At 40.6% G+C, this 17460-nt stretch overlaps 1 protein-coding gene across 2 annotated transcripts in view; it reads right to left on the bottom strand.

Moving 5' to 3' along the window:
• SAMD12 (sterile alpha motif domain containing 12) overlaps positions 1 to 17460 on the bottom strand; it is a 446863-nt gene that overhangs the window by 275089 nt on the left and 154314 nt on the right. For both annotated transcript variants that reach the window (XM_040979381.1, XM_040979382.1), the window contains exon 3: positions 16635 to 16764. In XM_040979381.1, coding sequence (XP_040835315.1) covers positions 16635 to 16764 — 130 coding nt within the window. The remainder of the gene's footprint in view (positions 1 to 16634; positions 16765 to 17460) is intronic.

Genomic DNA, 17460 nt, shown 5'->3' with positions numbered 1-17460 from the left:
TGGTCTCCTGTTGGTGCTTCATCCCCAGACCCTCTCCCTGTACACATTACCAGCTCTGCTGACCGGAGCAAACGGTGCCTAAGGTGGGACACGGCACGAGGGACAATCTGAGGGAACCCTGGACATACAAAGGTAAGCTTAAAATTAAAAATTTTTGCAGGGGCATATGTAACTTCATCCACAGATCCTCTCCCTGTCCTGGGGCACAAGGGATAATCTGAGGGACACCAGAAATCTGGAGGTAAGCTTAGAATTAAATATTTTGCAGGGGCACAAGTAAAATTTATCATGGGTCAAGAAGTCGCTAAAGTGCAGATGATTAAGGGAATCCGAGATCTGCTCCAGGCACAAGGCACTGACACTAAACTTAAGACCTTGCAGAAGTTTACTGAAACTGTGAAATACTCCCATGGTTTGCTCTCCTTGCAGCCACCTTTTTTCATGTGGCACTTGGTCAATAATGCTTTGTCATCCCCTCAAGCAGAGGTGCAACACTTGCTTAAAAGATTATCCGTAATAAGGGGAAGGGAACTGCAAACCAGGGTAAGAAAGAAGGAACCCCAAGTCAGAGTAGGAAGACAGAGGGGGACCCAAAATCACGGTAAGAAAGCAAAGGAACCTCAGAAGAGACAGAGTCTGGAGAAACTGAGTGAAGAAGATTTGTGGTCCTCTTCTGAGGAAGAGGAAAGTGAAGAGGACAGAAGTGAGTTTGCTGAGGATCCTCCACCCATAGAGCATGTGCCCATAGAGCGTGTGCCAAGCAAAAATCTCTTTTGGATAGACATGGAGACCTCTGTGCTGCCTGTGCCATCGGAGCCATTAAATCTGGGTGCAGCTATGAAAGATTTATAGGAGCAACTTCAGCGTCTCTTCCTTTAGTTGAGGCAGGATTAGCTATAGCCCGAGAAAAAATAAAACTAGTTTCTCCGTTTAATTATTTGGGATTTCAACTTTTTCAGAATTATATTAAACTCCCCAAAATTTCCATAGCCCAGATGTTTTTAGCCGTCTTTCAAAAGACAACCAAGAATTCAAAAATTTCAAGTTCTATGGTTTCCCTTGGTATTCTTAAAAGGCCTCAAGAATGCCAACGATTTAATTTCCTGTTTTGTGGAGACAGTTAATCAGGTTGATTGAATTATATTAAGATTATTGCCAAATGGACGTGACGCACATCCAAGAGTTTGGGACACTAAAGTATGTGCATGTTATTGTCAATACTTGCTCTGGATTTATTCTAGCTACTCCTCATTCAGGGGAACAAGTCAGGCATGCTCTAGCCCATTGCTATGCATATTTTTCCATATTGGGAACTTCCAAAGTTATTAAAACTGATAATGGCCCCTGCTATATCAGCAGTAAGTTTTCTGATTTTGCTGCCTCCCACCATATACAACTAATTACAGGCATTCCTTATAACCCTCAAGGACAAATTATTGTGGTACGCGCCAACCATACTATTAAGGATTACCTTATTAAAACAAAAAAGGGGGAGTCTAGCACTCCCCGGGATCATTTGAACCTTGTATTATTTATCTTAAATTTTCTAACACTGGATGCTGAAGGATGGTCTGCTGCAGATCATCATTGGAATCCGTCTCAGAAGCAGAAGGGTTACATGATGTGGAAAGATCCCTTGACTGGTCAGGGCAAGGCCCAGATCCTGTCCTCATAATGGGGATGAGGATGGTTTTTGTTTTCCCAGAAAATGATAATGGCCAATGGTGCATTCCTGAGGGGCTTGTCTGGCAAGCTCCTGCTGCTGAGTCGTGTGAAAGCTTGGGTACTGGCCATGGTGATGGCATTTGAGTCAGAAGATCCACGGGACAAGCAAGTATATTAGGCCTTTATATATCATATAAGTATATTCATATATTGTTAAGCACCCCTTTTTTTTCTTCCTCCTATGAGCACCACAGTCCTGATATTTCCTGCCTTTTCTACGCTGTAGCTTTGTGGGGAATGGGCATGCACTGCATGCCCTCCCTTCCCCTTATTAAGGGAGGCAATTATTCCTATGGAAATTATTAGTTCAATCATTCCTCTGGATTTGAGGACTCACTCATGTGGGTGAACCTAAGCTCTCTGAATTTTAAACCTGTGTCTGCCTGTGTTATCCTCCTGTTTTTCTCTCTTACATACAGAAACCGTCTCTGAAGTGAATTGCACCGAGGCCAGCTGCACCCTAACAGCATGCTGGAGTGGGAATGGCAATACTGCTGCTATCATTCGGCTGCCTGGAATCCTACCTGTGCCTGTCGAGGCTAATGGAAGGCCTCTTTGGCATAACATGGACCATCATAGCCAGCATTGCCCTGGCGTCGGCAGCTACAACCACAGCAGCAGTGACCCCAGGACACCCTACAGCTCCTGTGAGACCATGAACAAGCTTGCGGAACTGCCTGAGCTATGGAGCAACAGAACTGTATAGATGAACATGTGCGGGTAGGCATGCTTATGTTGTAACAGCAGGTTGATTTGTTGGCAGAGGAGCAGCAGATGCTGTGGGATGTGGTCAGGGCCTCTTGTTCCCCATCATATGTCTTTATGTATGTAACACCTGTGCAAGTACAAAATGTTTCCCGAGTCCAGGAACTGCTGTCTGTTCATTGCTACTGAGCTAAAGATACTCCTAGCCATGGAATAGGGTTACCAGCCACGCCCCTCCCCATACAGTTTGTGTTGCTGCAGCACGCAATGCATTGAATGACAGCCAGTGACGGGTAAGATGGACCGGGCACTGACCAACCTAAGACAGGGGCTCCGCCATGCTACAGACATTCCCGATGACGGGTAAGGCTGATGACCTGAGAATCCACAACCTAAGACAGGCGCATTCAAGTCTGCTTTAAAACAGAAAAAGAGGGACCTGTTGTGGGCTAAGGAGTTGTGTAGTGCTCCTTGGAATGAACAGGAACAGGAACTGGGCTTGTGGCTAAAAACACCTAGACTAATTGGACTCACCTGTATCCAATATCCTGCTAAATGAGGATGTAGGGGAAGAGTATATAAGGAGAGGTGAAGGAGCAATAAAGCGAGACTTGGCAGAGACTTCTACCATCACTGGTCTCCTGTTGGTGCTTCATCCCCAGACCCTCTGCCTATCCACGTTACTGGCTGCTGGCCGGAGCATGAGATAATAGGGAGAAAGTGACCTCACAGCTAAAACACAAGGCTTTTCCTTTTAAGTTCCCTGAGCCAAACAAAATACATGCACAACTTGACATTTTAGGAGCTTTTCTTTTATCTTTGGGAGGTTTATTTCCAAATTTTTGATGCAGGATAAACTCAACCTTCTTTAATCAGACTTCCAACACAATTAGGCTCACAGGTCTGGGTTTTCTTTCACATATCTTCTTCAGCACTTACTCCCATGTTTACTTTCTGTACTACACACTAGCACTTACAAGACGTGTAAGCTTTGGATTCAGACAGTCCTTAGTTAGAATCTTTGTTGCATTTGGGCTTGTACCACTGAGGTCAGCTGCCTATGGTCTGTGTGCAGCATTTTCCCAGTATGCAAAATGAGAATAATACCTACTTAATAGGGCTATTATGAAGAAGAAATTAAAGAACAAATACGAAATATTGAAGCCCCAAGAATATAAACGCATAGTAAATGTTTTAAAGGACATGCTTTTTTCCCTATGTGATAATAATTTAGAGGTGGCTAAGAATCATATCTTAGGAATTTTTTTTAAAGATTTATTTTTATTATTTTTTTTATTGGAAAGGCAGATATACAGAGAGGAGAAACAGAGAGGAAGATCTTCCGTCCGATGATTCACTCCCCAAGTGAATGCAACGGGCCAATACTATGCCGGTCCGAAGCCAGGAGCCTCTTCCGGGTCTCCCACGAGGGTGCAGGGTCCCAAAGCTTTGGGCCATCCTCGACTGCCTTCCCGGGCCACAGGCAGGGAGCTGGAAGGGAAGCGGGGCTTCCGGGATTAGAACCGGCGCCCATATGGGATCCTGGGCATGCAAGGCGAGGACCTTTAACCACTTGCACCACCGCGCCGGGCCCATATCTTAGGATTTTTAAAAAATATTTTGAATTACTTGAGAAACATTTTGGGAGTGTCTGATGCTCCATTTATGATGAGTTGATATTTGTAATAACAATTATTAATAAAAAAATTCACCAGACAAGGCAAACAGATTGATTGATAGGTCTTAGGACCTAGCACACTGAGATACTCCAAATCGAAACACACATAGGTACACTGCAAGTGCTTCGCTTCTCAGTCTTTATGCATGTAATTGAAACAACTACAGATCAGTAATAATCATGCTGATTAGCCTTGTAAGTGTACCTAATGCTATTGCTGAGAAAGGGAAGCCGGCTCAGAGAGGTTAAATGGACTTGGCCATGTTCACACAACATGAACAATGAGTGGAATGGATGCCATCACAGGTCTACAGTCCATAACTCTAGAGCTTAGCAAGTGCTCAGGAGCGTTCTAAATACATATCAGTCACATTTTTTCACGTTCACATGAGAATTGAAAAATATCTCTAATGAAAATCTCAATGGGGCACATGGGAGTTTAAATAAAAATGCCCTAATGAGTGCTGGCAAGACCTTTTGAAGAAAACTCCATCTCATGAAACAGTGCCAAAGGATCTTAAATGTAATCAGCCCCACGTTGGTGGGCTTTATTTTGCTCCATTATTAACATATGGCATCAATATCATCACGGTAAATGATGCCATCTGAAGGAAGAGTCATTGATCCATTAGCTCATTGTAACTGAGAGTTCTAACTTCCTAACTCCCAATAATGTTCACGTGCAGGAATTATCCACTGCAACGAGGAACTTCATAAAAAAAGAAAACTCAGACAGGAAAAGAACACTTGATGTGTTAATTTTCAAACAAGAAATGAGTCTGGAATGCAGCAATCTGACTCTAGTCCTCTTCAAAAATCTGCAAAATGCAAGCACAACAAACTACAAGAGTAATAAAGTCCTCAAAAAGGAAGGAGTCAAAGGGAAACAGAGGTAAAAAATGGGAACTTACAAATCATGTGTAATTGACTTAATTCCTCTGATATATCATAAAAAACACAAGCAGAGGACATAGATTTTGATCACATTTCACTTAGTGTCAAGCTACATGTTCACAGAGGATGAGAAAAGTCAAAAATGGGAGAAATAAGACCAGATCTGGTTGAAGATAAGGAAATGGATAAAATTCATCACTGTAAAAACCTTTGCTTCTTGAAATTGGATAAACACATTTTTGCAATAAGAATGTCTAGCCTTTTCTCTTGAATATGCACAACCTAGCCTTGAACATGTTCTACTAATCTAGAAGCTGTGTGTCCTTACACAAATAGTCAAGCTCTGGGACTGTTCACTCTTGTGGAAACAGGGGAAGATTCACAGAACCATAGATACTCTGATTTTTCCATCTCCCAGCAAGGGAATAAATATTACTTGCCACTATTGGCACAGTTTATAAGTTTAGTGTAGAGAACATAATGATGATGAAAGGAAATATTAATTCTTATAATGACCAGTTCATTATCAAATTTTCTAGATTTTAACTGCAAAGCAGTGTGGTAGGTCCTGCTGATGTAAGGCCCTTCTCTGCTTTCCCTGTGTGGCCAGCTGATCTGAGTCCCACTTTCTCACATGTATCAGCTGGCAAGACAGCTGAGATTTCTTCCTCTCTCTTGCTTTATTTGTTTGAAAGGCAGTTACACCAAGGGAAAAACTCCATCAGCTGTTTGGCTGAATCATTTCTCAAATGGCCAGGACAGCTGGGACTGGACCAGGCCAAAGTGAAGACTCAAGAACTGGGTTTCCAACACCTGTATCAGGGCTTATGTATTTGGGCCATCTTCTGTTCTCTCTGGTGCAGCAGCATGGAGCTTGATCAGCAGCTGAGCAGCTGACACTGGAACTGGTGTTCCAATATAGGCGTTACTACGGCAGACGGTGGCTTAATCCAAGACGCCTTGATGCCAGCTCCCGGAAAGTTTCTAATTCTGGTCTTTGAATAGTTCCACACATAGTTGTGTGTATGTAACAGGCTTATACTCTGGAGGCACATGGTTTTCAGCAAAGCCTCCTGCACAAGGAAAACCTCCAAGAATCAAAAGACATTATCAAAGAGGTAAGACTGCTGGTACTAAGAAATTTTTTTTTTCTGTTCTAATTCTTAGGTCTATAAAACAAGTGCATTCATCTAGTGAAAACTTTCGCTATTCTGTAAGTATTATCACTAATATTAAGTAAGCTTGGCATACAAATCCATAAATGTCCCCATGGAGCATTTATTGCATTACACTGGTTTATAAAGCACTGCTGTTTGGAATAGAAATGGTGGAAAAAAAAAACTCATCTGTGAAATCCAGAAATCTTGAATGCATAGGTATAGACTCAGACAAGGCGAATCTCAAGAAGGTAAGTGAACTGTTTCCTGATCAACAGGTGGCTCCATGATAAAACTATGCATTTTGGGGACCGGCACTGTGGCTCAGTGAGTTAAGCTGCTGCTGCAAGACCAGCATCCCCTCATGGGTGCTGAATCAGGTCCTGACTGCCCCATTTCACATCCATCTACCTGATAATGGTCCAGAGGATGCAGAAAAAGATGGTCCAGGTATATGGGCCCATTCCATTGCAAAAGGAAGTCTGGATGGAGTTCCTTCCTTTGGCTGGGCACAGCCCCAGCTGTTGTGAATATTTGGGCAATGAACTGCCAGATGGAGGACCTCTTTCTTAGACCTCCTTTCTCTGTAACTCAGCCTTTGAAATAACTAAGTGTTCAAAAGCAACAACAAGCAACTATGTTTTTATGTAAGGACAGACTTGTCATCTTAATATCCATACAGTACATTTTCAGTCCTTATAATTATTTGTAATAAAGAATGATACATGTAAAACCATATTCATTTATCTTTACTCTTTTCTAAATGACATTATAAGCAGAATGGAAAGATAAAGAATTATATACTTTTTCTTTTTTTTAAAAAAATGTTTCTTTTCTTTTAAACCCAAGGGCACATGGCTTTGTTCCTTTGTACAGCCATCCTCCTTTCTGTTTCCAACTCTAGAAAGCCACCAATCATACTGTTCTAATCTTGTGTGTTTCAGATTTTCACATGAGTACCATCACACAGTGTGCGCACTTTTGTGCCTGACCTGTCTTACTCAGCACAAGGTGGGGTTTATTCACAGGGCATGCTTCAGCAGGTAGTTATTACTGCAGAGAAGCGGTTTTTGTGTGAACATATAATTTGTTTCTTTCCCCTTGAAGGATACAAAGGTCGCTTAGAATTTGTGGTGGTTCTGAAGTATTGTGAAGAATTTGTGGTGGTTCACTAGTATTCAGGGCTCCTCTGAATACTAGTGAATCTTTGTGACTGTATGTTTCCATTTCGGAATCCTGTCAGAATTCTCCAAGAGTAGAAGAGCAGGCTGATTTCATAAATGTGCGATTAACTTTCTAATAAAGTTAAGGCATCTGAATCAAGTGATATCACATTATGCTCACAGCAATGATATACAACACATTTATTTGCATCACACCCACAACACTTGGTATTGCTGAATGTTTGAGTTTAAGCCATTATACCAAGCATAAAATGGTATTCTATTGTGATTTTATTCATATTTTCCTAATGACTTAATACTGTTAAGCATATTTTGATGTGCCTATTGATTATCTTTCATCATCTTTATGAATTGTGACTTCAAATATTTTGCCTTATTGGATTCCATGTGTCCTGGAGTTTTAAATTTCTTTTCACAGTCTGTATATAGGAACTTGTGAAGATATATTGAGAGACATACTTTCTTCTAATCTGTGGCTTAGCATTTTTATTTCTTGGGTGGATTCTTTGAAGGGCATAAGGTTTTAACTTTGATAAAGACCAGTTACTCAATTTGTTTTCTTTTACAGTGTATGCTTTCATGGATTTGTCTAAGAAAATACTGAATATTTATTCCCAAGGCTGTAAAAATTTTCTCATGTGCTTTTTATAAAATGTAAGCTTTACATGTAAGGTTTATGTCTTTAAGTTAAATGCTATAGATAGTGACTTGTGTGGATTTATACAATTCATTTATCCAATTGTAGAATATCATTGATTGAAAAAGACTATTTTATTTCATTGAATTTGGAGATCTTTCTCTGCTATTAAAATAAATGAAGTCAAATTAAAGCATTTTGTTTTACTTTCATTTGTTGCTTTTACTGATGTTTTCTCGCTTCATGGAAGTCTATATTTCTGTCATAATTTTTTTCTTCTGCTTACAGCCCTTCTAATATTTCTTGATTTATCTAGCACTGAATTGCTTCAGTTTTTGTTCATCTTGAAAAATATTTACTCCATCATTTTGAAAGAAAATTTTTCTTGAATATAAAATTGAAAATTTATTTTCCAGTCAACCCTTTAACATTATATTCCATTGTCTTCTCACTTGAAAGGGTTTTCTAATGGGCAGTGCCCTAGCATTAGTGTCTTCATCCACACCCTCCTTCTCCCCTGTGTTCCAACACTGTGTCAACAGGTGAAGTTGTCTGAAAACTGGTTTCCTTCAAGACTTTACCTTTGTCTTTGCATCATGTTAGCACACACCCACGTGTATTTGCTTTGGGATTTATATACTGTTTGGTGTTCTCTGGACTTGGCATTTGATCATCTATCATTGATTTTTGGAAAGCTCTAAGTCATCAGTTTAACTATTTCTTCTGTATTCTCTTCCTCATCTGGTTCCCGAATAATGAATATGTCATATCTTTTAATATTGTCCTACAGGTACTTGACATTGCTATGTTGTTGTCACTCATTCATCTATGTGTGTTTTTATTTGGATAATTTTCTATTGATCTACATTTAGCTCCACTGATTCAAATGGTTAGTCTACTGGTGAGTTCATTAAAGACAATCATTTCTATTACAATTTTTTTATTATTATTATAGCATTTCTTATCCTTTTTAAACCTTTCCATTTTTGCTGTTTATACTACTTATCTGGCTTACAAATGACTTACTTTCTGCTGTATAATCCTTACATTAATCATAATTATTTCCAATGTCCCATCTCATAATTCCATTATCTTGCATCATAACTGTATTTAGTTCTGATAATTTTTTTTGTTCCTCCAGTATGTGATTTTTTTTTTATCACATGGGCTTTCGGTTTCGTGGAGAAAAGTGTGTATACAATATTTAGTAATAGAACTTAAGGATAAATAGGGAGTACAGGGAGTCATTATTCCCAGACTAGAATCCAGGTGATAGCTAATATTTGTTATAGTCAAAGGCTCCAAAGAATTTTTCCTCCCTTTGCAGTCCAACAGTTGTTTTGTACTGCCCCTTGGACCTTTAAGTCCCATCAGATATACTTTACTGCTGTTATCGGAAGGTCCTAGAGTAATGGTAGATAATATGGTGGGAATATCTAACTTTCTAGTCCCAGTCTCTCAGTGGATCTGTGTCGCTGGAATGTAGTTTGAAGCAATGTTTCTGTCTATTCGTTAGCAGTACAGCTTTATTTTTGGCCTGTTGTGCCTTACTTTCTGCACCAGATAAAAAATTCCCAGATTACTTTCTCAAAGCTCTCTCCTCTGGAAACCAGGGTATATGCTGTTTTTCAGTAAGGAGATTTGTATTTTCTCAAGGACTATTGGTTCATGTTGAAAGGATATACTGATCTATACCATAAGATCAGTTATTCCATAGCAAACTTAAAATATCCCTTATTCGATTCTGGTTTTTTGATTATTCTGATTACCTAGCCTAATAAACATACTTTTGGAAGTGCTTCTGTTTTCTTCCATTTCCCAAACAAATCACATACAGTTCAGCGTTAATTCATTCCTGATTAACTGAATTTACCCTAAAAGACTTGTGGGCTTGGAACTTTCTTTGTGGGAAGTTGCTAGCAAAAATTTAATCTACCGAACCACAAGTGAATATTTAGATTCTTCAGTTACATCTGAAGTCTTTTGCAACAATCATTAGTCTATTAGCCTGGCTCATCAAGGAACTAAGTTTAGTACTGTTACTTTAAGAATGTTGAGGACTGTGCCACTGGAGACATTTTTACTCTCTATTGGAATGCCTGTGTTCGAGTCCAGCATCCTGCTAAAGTGTACTCTTATGGTAAGTAACAGAGAGGGCTCCTGCAGTTGAGACTCCCCATGTGGGAGACCTAGAATAGTTCCTGGCTGACTTAGTCATCAAGGAGTAAATCAGCAGGTGGAAGATCTCTCTTTCTTAGATTGTTTTTCTATGTCATTGCCTTCCAAAATTAAAAAAAAAAAGTAAAAAGTTAGAAAGTTGGTAAGTTCATAAGTTAGAGATCTTTATAATCAAACCCTCCCAACAAAAGGGGTTGAAAATGAAAAATATATGTTATTATTAGGATATTAACATGAGAAATAACCCATGGCCTAATGATGTCAGTAGCTTCTTTATATAGATACATATTATGTCCGAATTTCAATTAAAAGGTGTAGAGCAGTTCACACAAATTAAAAATGTCATGGAAGACAAAACAGAAAAGTAGAGCGCAATATCTTGAGGGAAATATAATAAAGATGAGAAAATGTGCAGATTATGTGCTGTGGTAGTTAAATCAGTCCACATTTTATTTGGTTACTCTGGATTCTACTAAATCGTATCCTCATACGTACATCACATAAAGTAATTATTCAACTTTTTTTTTTGATACCTGTTAACTACCATCCTACTGGTCTCCATGGGGAACTCTAACCACGATAAAAGACTCAGAAGATAATAGCAGAGAAAACAGAAGAGTGGAACAGCTCGGGAAATTCAGCACTGAAGAGAGCAATGTTAGCAAATGCACACAGCCACCTTTCACCAATTTCAAGGAGACACAGTGGTTTCCCTGTTATTCAGTAGTACAAGCAGAACTGCCAACTCTGGGAGAAGCTCTATCTCAGCAGAAAAGGGGAAAAAGGAAAAACCGGGGAATGAGTGAAGCATGAAAAAGTACCAGAAGCATGAACACACTTTACAGGAGATCATAGAAAAACAACATCTGCAAAGCCTCAGTGTGGACCATTTCTAAGTGATAACTCCCATGCTGGCTGACTGTTTCTGCCAGTTTCTAAAGGATACCCATTGTGTTGCATCAAGTACGCCCAAAGAAACTTTTTACACATTCAAAGTGGTTTTAAAAAGATATTTTACATTCTGGGGAGCTCTGAGTGCTTCACCTATGAAAATAATTCTTTCAAGTTGGCAGGAGAAAGAGCCCTTCACAGATGGAGGAGTTGAGGCGACTTAGTAACCGTCATGCGAAGAATATCAGGCACAGCCAGGGGCTGAAGTCTCCTCCAAACTGAAAAGATTCTTAACTGTTCATAAAAGAGAATCCAAAAGTTGCCTGTGAGCTTACACGTAGTACCCACAGAGCCTCCTCAGCAGCACTCCAAGCCAGGTCTCAGAAAGCTCAGGAAACAGCCTTACAAGCACAGGAAAATAGACAAATTTCTTTCCTTCATGGCTAATCTGATGATTTAAATCTATGTATCCTAAGCCTCTCTGGTATTTTAAATGTTTATTCCTTTTTAAGAGTGCTTTTGCACTGAGTTAGCAAGAGCAGCTTCGCTTCCGATTAACGACATCAGCCACTAAATTGCAGGTGCCTTCTGGACACAAAGAAATGATCAGAAGTTGTATTAGGAAATTTGCATGAGGCTTTGAGTACTGCTGGGCTAAAATATATCTCATGTTTTCTCATGCTGTAGAGCAATGGTTGGGGGCAGGAATTTGTATTTAATGTCCTTCAAACTAAGGCATAAGAGAAATGCTAATACAGTGACACTGTATAAACCTAAAAACAAATTTTGAATACTACTGACATTAAAGCGTAGTTTTTCAAAAAAGGTCACCATTGTGACTCTCATACAAATGCAAAAATGAACACGTTTAAGATTTTAATTTGACTGATTAATGAGGAAACTGATGGGCCCATTAGAACAATCTTAAATGAGACTCCAAGCAGTGGCTACAATTAAAGGTCAGGAAGGAGGAAACAAAGTGTGTAATGCAGGCAAAACTCCTCTTTTCCCTAGTGACAGGGAAACAGCCATGACTCTGTGGGACAGAGTCCTCAGAACAGTAGACAAAAATTCTGTCACATAGGACTATCTCCCCCCGCCCAACCCTTCAGGAATGTTCTAAGTTCCATGGTGGAAAAGGCCATTTAATCTAGTGGTCAGTAACCTAGACTTTTTACCATTGTCTATACTACAATGCCATGAGGCCAACAGCAGAATCCTGGACTTGTGACTGTTGGTGAAGGACTACACTACTATAGTAATACAGGGAGAAACAGAGGGAGGAGTGGAAAGAGAAATCCCTGAGCCTATGGAACAGTATCATGAAATGTTAACAAATAAACAAACAAACAAATACACAGCATTCTGCATCAGAGTGTCTGGGTTTGAATCCTGGATCCTGCTGCTGAGTCCAACTTCCTGGCAGTGCCCATCTTGGCAGGCAGTGTTGCTGCCGTGGGATGCCTGAATTAAGGTTCCACTTTGTGGCCTTGGCCCTGGCTAGCTTTAGTCCTGGACTCTTGGGGCATCTGGGGGAATATGCTCTTTTTTCCCACCCTACCCCTACCTGTGTTAAAAAGAAAAAAAATTAATAAAAACAAAACTCCCACTGAATACCTGGCATAAAATAAAGAACCAAATCCTGCTTCTATTTAGAACACATATTACTTGGACCAGGTTTAATTTATAATTTTCCTTCTGTAAAGAATTGATATAATAAAATAGAAAATTTAGAATAATATAGTATACATAATGATGGTATTTCCCAATGGATCTTTTCACACAGTTTTCCAAAATTTGATATGTAGTGGATATTACATAAATACTTGCTAGATGGATCAAAGTGTATGACGTGTCAGGCACTCAGCTAGGTCATACACATCCTTCCACTTAGACTTGCCAACCAGCCTTTAAGATCAACATTATTTTCAATTTAGAGACTAACATTTGTGACATTATACAACTATGATACGTGAAAGAGGGCTGTGGGTTAGAGGTCAGCCAGGAAGATTTGATGCAGCTGAATGTGATTTCAGCACACTTCCTTTTTATTTGCCATCATCAGGTCATTTGCTTCCAAATCAAGGATGTTTGTACGTTACACTGATGTAACATGCTTACTTGGTGATCACACTGTTGGAGATCCTCGACTTAAGAAGAATGCCTGGTGAGCCTCTAGTGAAAATATTGGTCACTCAATACCATGTTATTTAACTTCATGATGGTGCTAATTTCGATGTTTCTTCCTGTTGTTGAAGTTGTGTAGTGACATCTCATTGGAAGAGATGATACTCTGTCAGCCCTACTTTCAGATGAAGGATAGTCTCCCAATGAAACTGTTGAATTTATCTGGACAATAACATGCTGGACTTTCCACATGATCCATACCCGCAATGAAGGAATCATGACTGGATATGATCTGTACTACTGTAACAATATGGAGGAATTCAATATGGGGGGAGGTCTTGGGGAGAGGCTCGGGGAGTCCCACAGTCTATGAAACTGTGTCATAAAATGATATAAAAAAAAAAAACGAAGAATGCCTGGAGCATAGCCCTTCTGCATCTCAGCCACATGACACATGTGGACCATTTTCCTATAGCCTTGCACATTATTCCTGGATATTGCTGTTAGATGTTCCTTTGCCAGTTAGCAGAACAATCATGTTAAGTGAACTGAACTCAAAGTTGTGTGTGTTATTTTGTTTTTACTAAAAGCAGGATAGCACTTAGGGATCAATCACACCTCACATTCACTGTATGCTGCAGGACCTTGACAGCAACACCAGCAGGTAGAATCCATCATCATCATCATCATCTCCTTTTTGCAGGTGAGGAAAGTTCAAGTGCAGCAAAAAGGGTCCAGTCACACAGCTATACTGCAATATGAGGCTTCCACTCAGCCCTTATAATGACTCTCCTGCTTTCTCCTTAAGTCATTCTACCATCTGCACTGCCTGCTGCACATTACCCTGGCATTCCGTCACATTGACAAGCCTTTTTGCCTCATGTGTATCAGTAGTTTTCAGAGTTCTGAGTTTCCTGTGTCTGCCAGCAGCACAGGGCTGGTAAGCACAGACTGACTGGTGTAAATCCTGGAAGCTATTTAGCGGCTGTCTGGCGCTCTTGGTCGTTGGAGCACCTCACATTCACTTTAGAGAGGCAGAAGACAAAGAAAACGGGGAGAGGGTCATCTTCAGAGGCCTCCAACAAGTGAAAGTCAAAGAGATACGCACCAAATGTTTGTCTAAAGTTATTCTCTCTGTTCCCTGAATCCCTAAATAATTCCCTCCTTTTTTCACTTGCCAAAAAATAGGCTGCCCCGAGAACAAAGAAACAGTATGCTTTTTGACACTTCCAGATGAGGCTTGACATGAATAACAGCATGATTTTGGCAGTGCAATGGTTAGCTTAGCGGCTCATCTGGATGATTTCATTTCATCTCTACAGTGACTCTCTGAGACAGGTGCCATCATCATCTTTGGACATGAGGATGTGAAGTTAAACAACCCAGATTCCAGGGTTGTGATGTCCCAGTACAGGAAGTGTTTGGCAGAGATGAACTGGGTCACCATGATGTGAACAGGTACTTGAGACACAGCCCTGATCTTGTCACAGTTAGCAGAAACCTTGGGAAGAGGCACCATCACTCCATGAGCCCTGGGGCTCAAAGTCTTTTCATTCAGAAGAGTGTAATGCTCATTTTCTGAAAACCACTACAAATATTCTGCCTTCCCTCAAGGGCCCCCCATTTTTCTCAACCCTAACAGGAGATGATCTACTTTCTAGTAACAGATGATGGGACATGCTCGGCCACTATTATCATATTAATATGTGAATCTGAAGTTCAACCCCTTGGTGATGCAGGCCATCTCAACCAAGTGAGTGGTGACCGATTACTTCTAGGGCTGGAACAACTGACTCTCCCTAAGATTCTCCTGTGTTCTGAAGGGAGGGGCTGAATGCACACGATGTTAACACTTGGAATCTGAGCTAAATATCACAGTGCCTTGGGGAGTTCAGGGATTTTTACCCCATAGGGAGGTTAGCTTGAATTGAGGGAAGAGACAAAGTTCAGTTTTTATAATATCAGGATTTCACTCTCATTTGCTAACTCAGCTTGGGCTACACTGAAGTGTGTTAAGGTAGCATATATTTAGATATTTCCACATATTTAGACATTACTATCTTGGTCAGCAGGAAGCCATGGTAACAACTGACCAGTTTTTAAAAAAAAAAAAAAAAACACTTATTTAGTGCTAGAAAAAAAATCCCAGGGTTTTGTATACGATTTGCATATGGTTGGGAGCTGCTGCTGTTCAACACATCTGTTTACACACAAAGCACACCTGCTGCTCCTTTGGCAGCAAAGGGCTCCAAGCAACCCACTTCGAAAGTCACCAGCCAAGCCCTTCTCTAGGAAGGACCTGCACTAGACCACAGGGCTACAGAGAAAGAACTGAATTGAAAAAAAAAAAAAAACGACTACTGTTTACTTAACGTATACCATTTTAAAGTGACAAAAATGCATAGAATAACTGAAAGGGTTAGGATTCCTCAAGGTAGAAATGGGTTGGAAAGGGACTCTAGCATCTAGAGTTCTGCTGGGCTGCTCAATGGCAGGTCACTATCGCACAATCTAGCATGTCAACATTCTCTTAGGAAAAGAAAGGATCTACCCTTTAATCAACATCTCTCAACATGACCACGCTCAGGCATGGCTCACTTCTTTGCAGTGTAGGTGAAACATAGGAGGGAGGGAGGAGTGTCCCTCACATACTGGGCAAAACCTACAGGAAGGAGGGCAGGTGGGGTCTGGCATGCTCCCCAAATGGAAAATTTGATCCATCTCACCCAACCTTTCCTCTGCCTAAGAGACTTAAACTTAATGACCTTTGTCATTAATCATGCTATGACTATTTTCTGTGCCCAGCGTATCTTGACCTCCACATATATAAGGCTAGAAAACCTTGTAGCCTTGATGCAATGCTCCACATGTATTCATCTTGTATGCACTCAGGTAGTGGCAGAATTCATATCAGAAACTCGGAACATCACCGAATATGGGGGAAAATGTATCATCAGGAAACTGCATGACTGGGGGATAGAAATCTTGAGGAAACTGACTTGTCACCTTGGATTGTTTTACAAGCCTGAATAGTTTACAAGTCAAAAAAGTCAATAAAGTTTAACTTAATGGAAAAAGAAAAGAATTTTCTACTTAAAAGCTTTCCCCAGAAGAGCCACTTAATGATGTTATAACCAAGTTAAATTGAAAGGTTTTCTTTCTCTCTTTTTTTTCTGTAGGACTTCTAGGCTTTTATATTCTCTTGGATCCTGCAACTTCTCACAATGAATATATTATTAGAGTAGACACAATCCACGGTTTCCTATAATAAGCACTTACATTTGTTAAGTAGCACAGCTTACATGGATCTGGAGTTTCTCACCCCTTTTCACGTAAAGTCATGCCAGAACACTGAGTCAGGAGGATGCTGCCTCATTGGAAGGGTATGGGAAAGGCCATGGAGATGCGCATGGGGAGGGAAGCAGAGAGGGAAATATTTTGGATACTGCATACTTTACCAGTTATGTCATGCTGTTTGAATGACTCACTGTAGATCTGATACTGATTTGGACAGTGTTTCTTCAACCATTTGCAGACATCCTGCTGGGTCCACAGAGCCACCGGCTTTGACAGCTTCACCGTCGCTGACTATAAATAAAGAAGGAAAGGAAGGTTACTGTTAAGGAAGCTCCCAGGCCTGGGAAGATGCTGCCATAAAACATCCTAAGGGTAATAAAGGCCATAGCCTAGATTCCCGGAAGATAAACATCTATCTGGTTCTTGTCCTCCTTTTAATCTCTGCAGCCCTTCTTCATACTACTGAAAACCACAGTGAAGATCCAGGTGAGGGACCTGGTGTGATGGTCTAGCCGCTGAAGTCCTCGCCTTGAACACGCTGGGAGCCCACATGGGTGCTGGTTCTAATGCTGGAAGCTCCACTTCCCATCCAGCTCCCTGCTTGTGGCCTGGGAAAGCAGTCGAGTACAGTCTAAAGCCTTGGAACCCTGTACCCACGTGGGAGACCTGGTGGAAGTTCCTGGCTCCTGGGTTCGGATCAGATCAGCACCGGCTGTTGCGGTCACTTGGGGAGTGAATCATCAGATGGAAGATCTTCCTCCTCTCTGTATATCTGACTTCCCAGTAAAAATAAATAAATCTTAAAAAAAAAAAAATCCAGGAGGGGAAGACCATGAAATTTATCTTGTGATCTCATTTCTATCAGGAGAAATTCCTAGGAATCCCTAGGGTGTAATGTTCACTAATGAAAACTCCATGGGCCAGGGAGTGCCAAGGAGCGCATTACACTTCAGGGATAAAGAGTTGCCATCATATGTCCTTTTGTGT

The sequence above is a fragment of the Ochotona curzoniae genome, unplaced genomic scaffold (assembly GCF_017591425.1).
Source record: "Ochotona curzoniae isolate NIBS_2020 unplaced genomic scaffold, NIBS_Ocur_1.0 contig_3190, whole genome shotgun sequence".
NCBI lineage: Eukaryota > Metazoa > Chordata > Mammalia > Lagomorpha > Ochotonidae > Ochotona > Ochotona curzoniae.
This window is presented reverse-complemented; position numbering and strand designations above follow the sequence as displayed.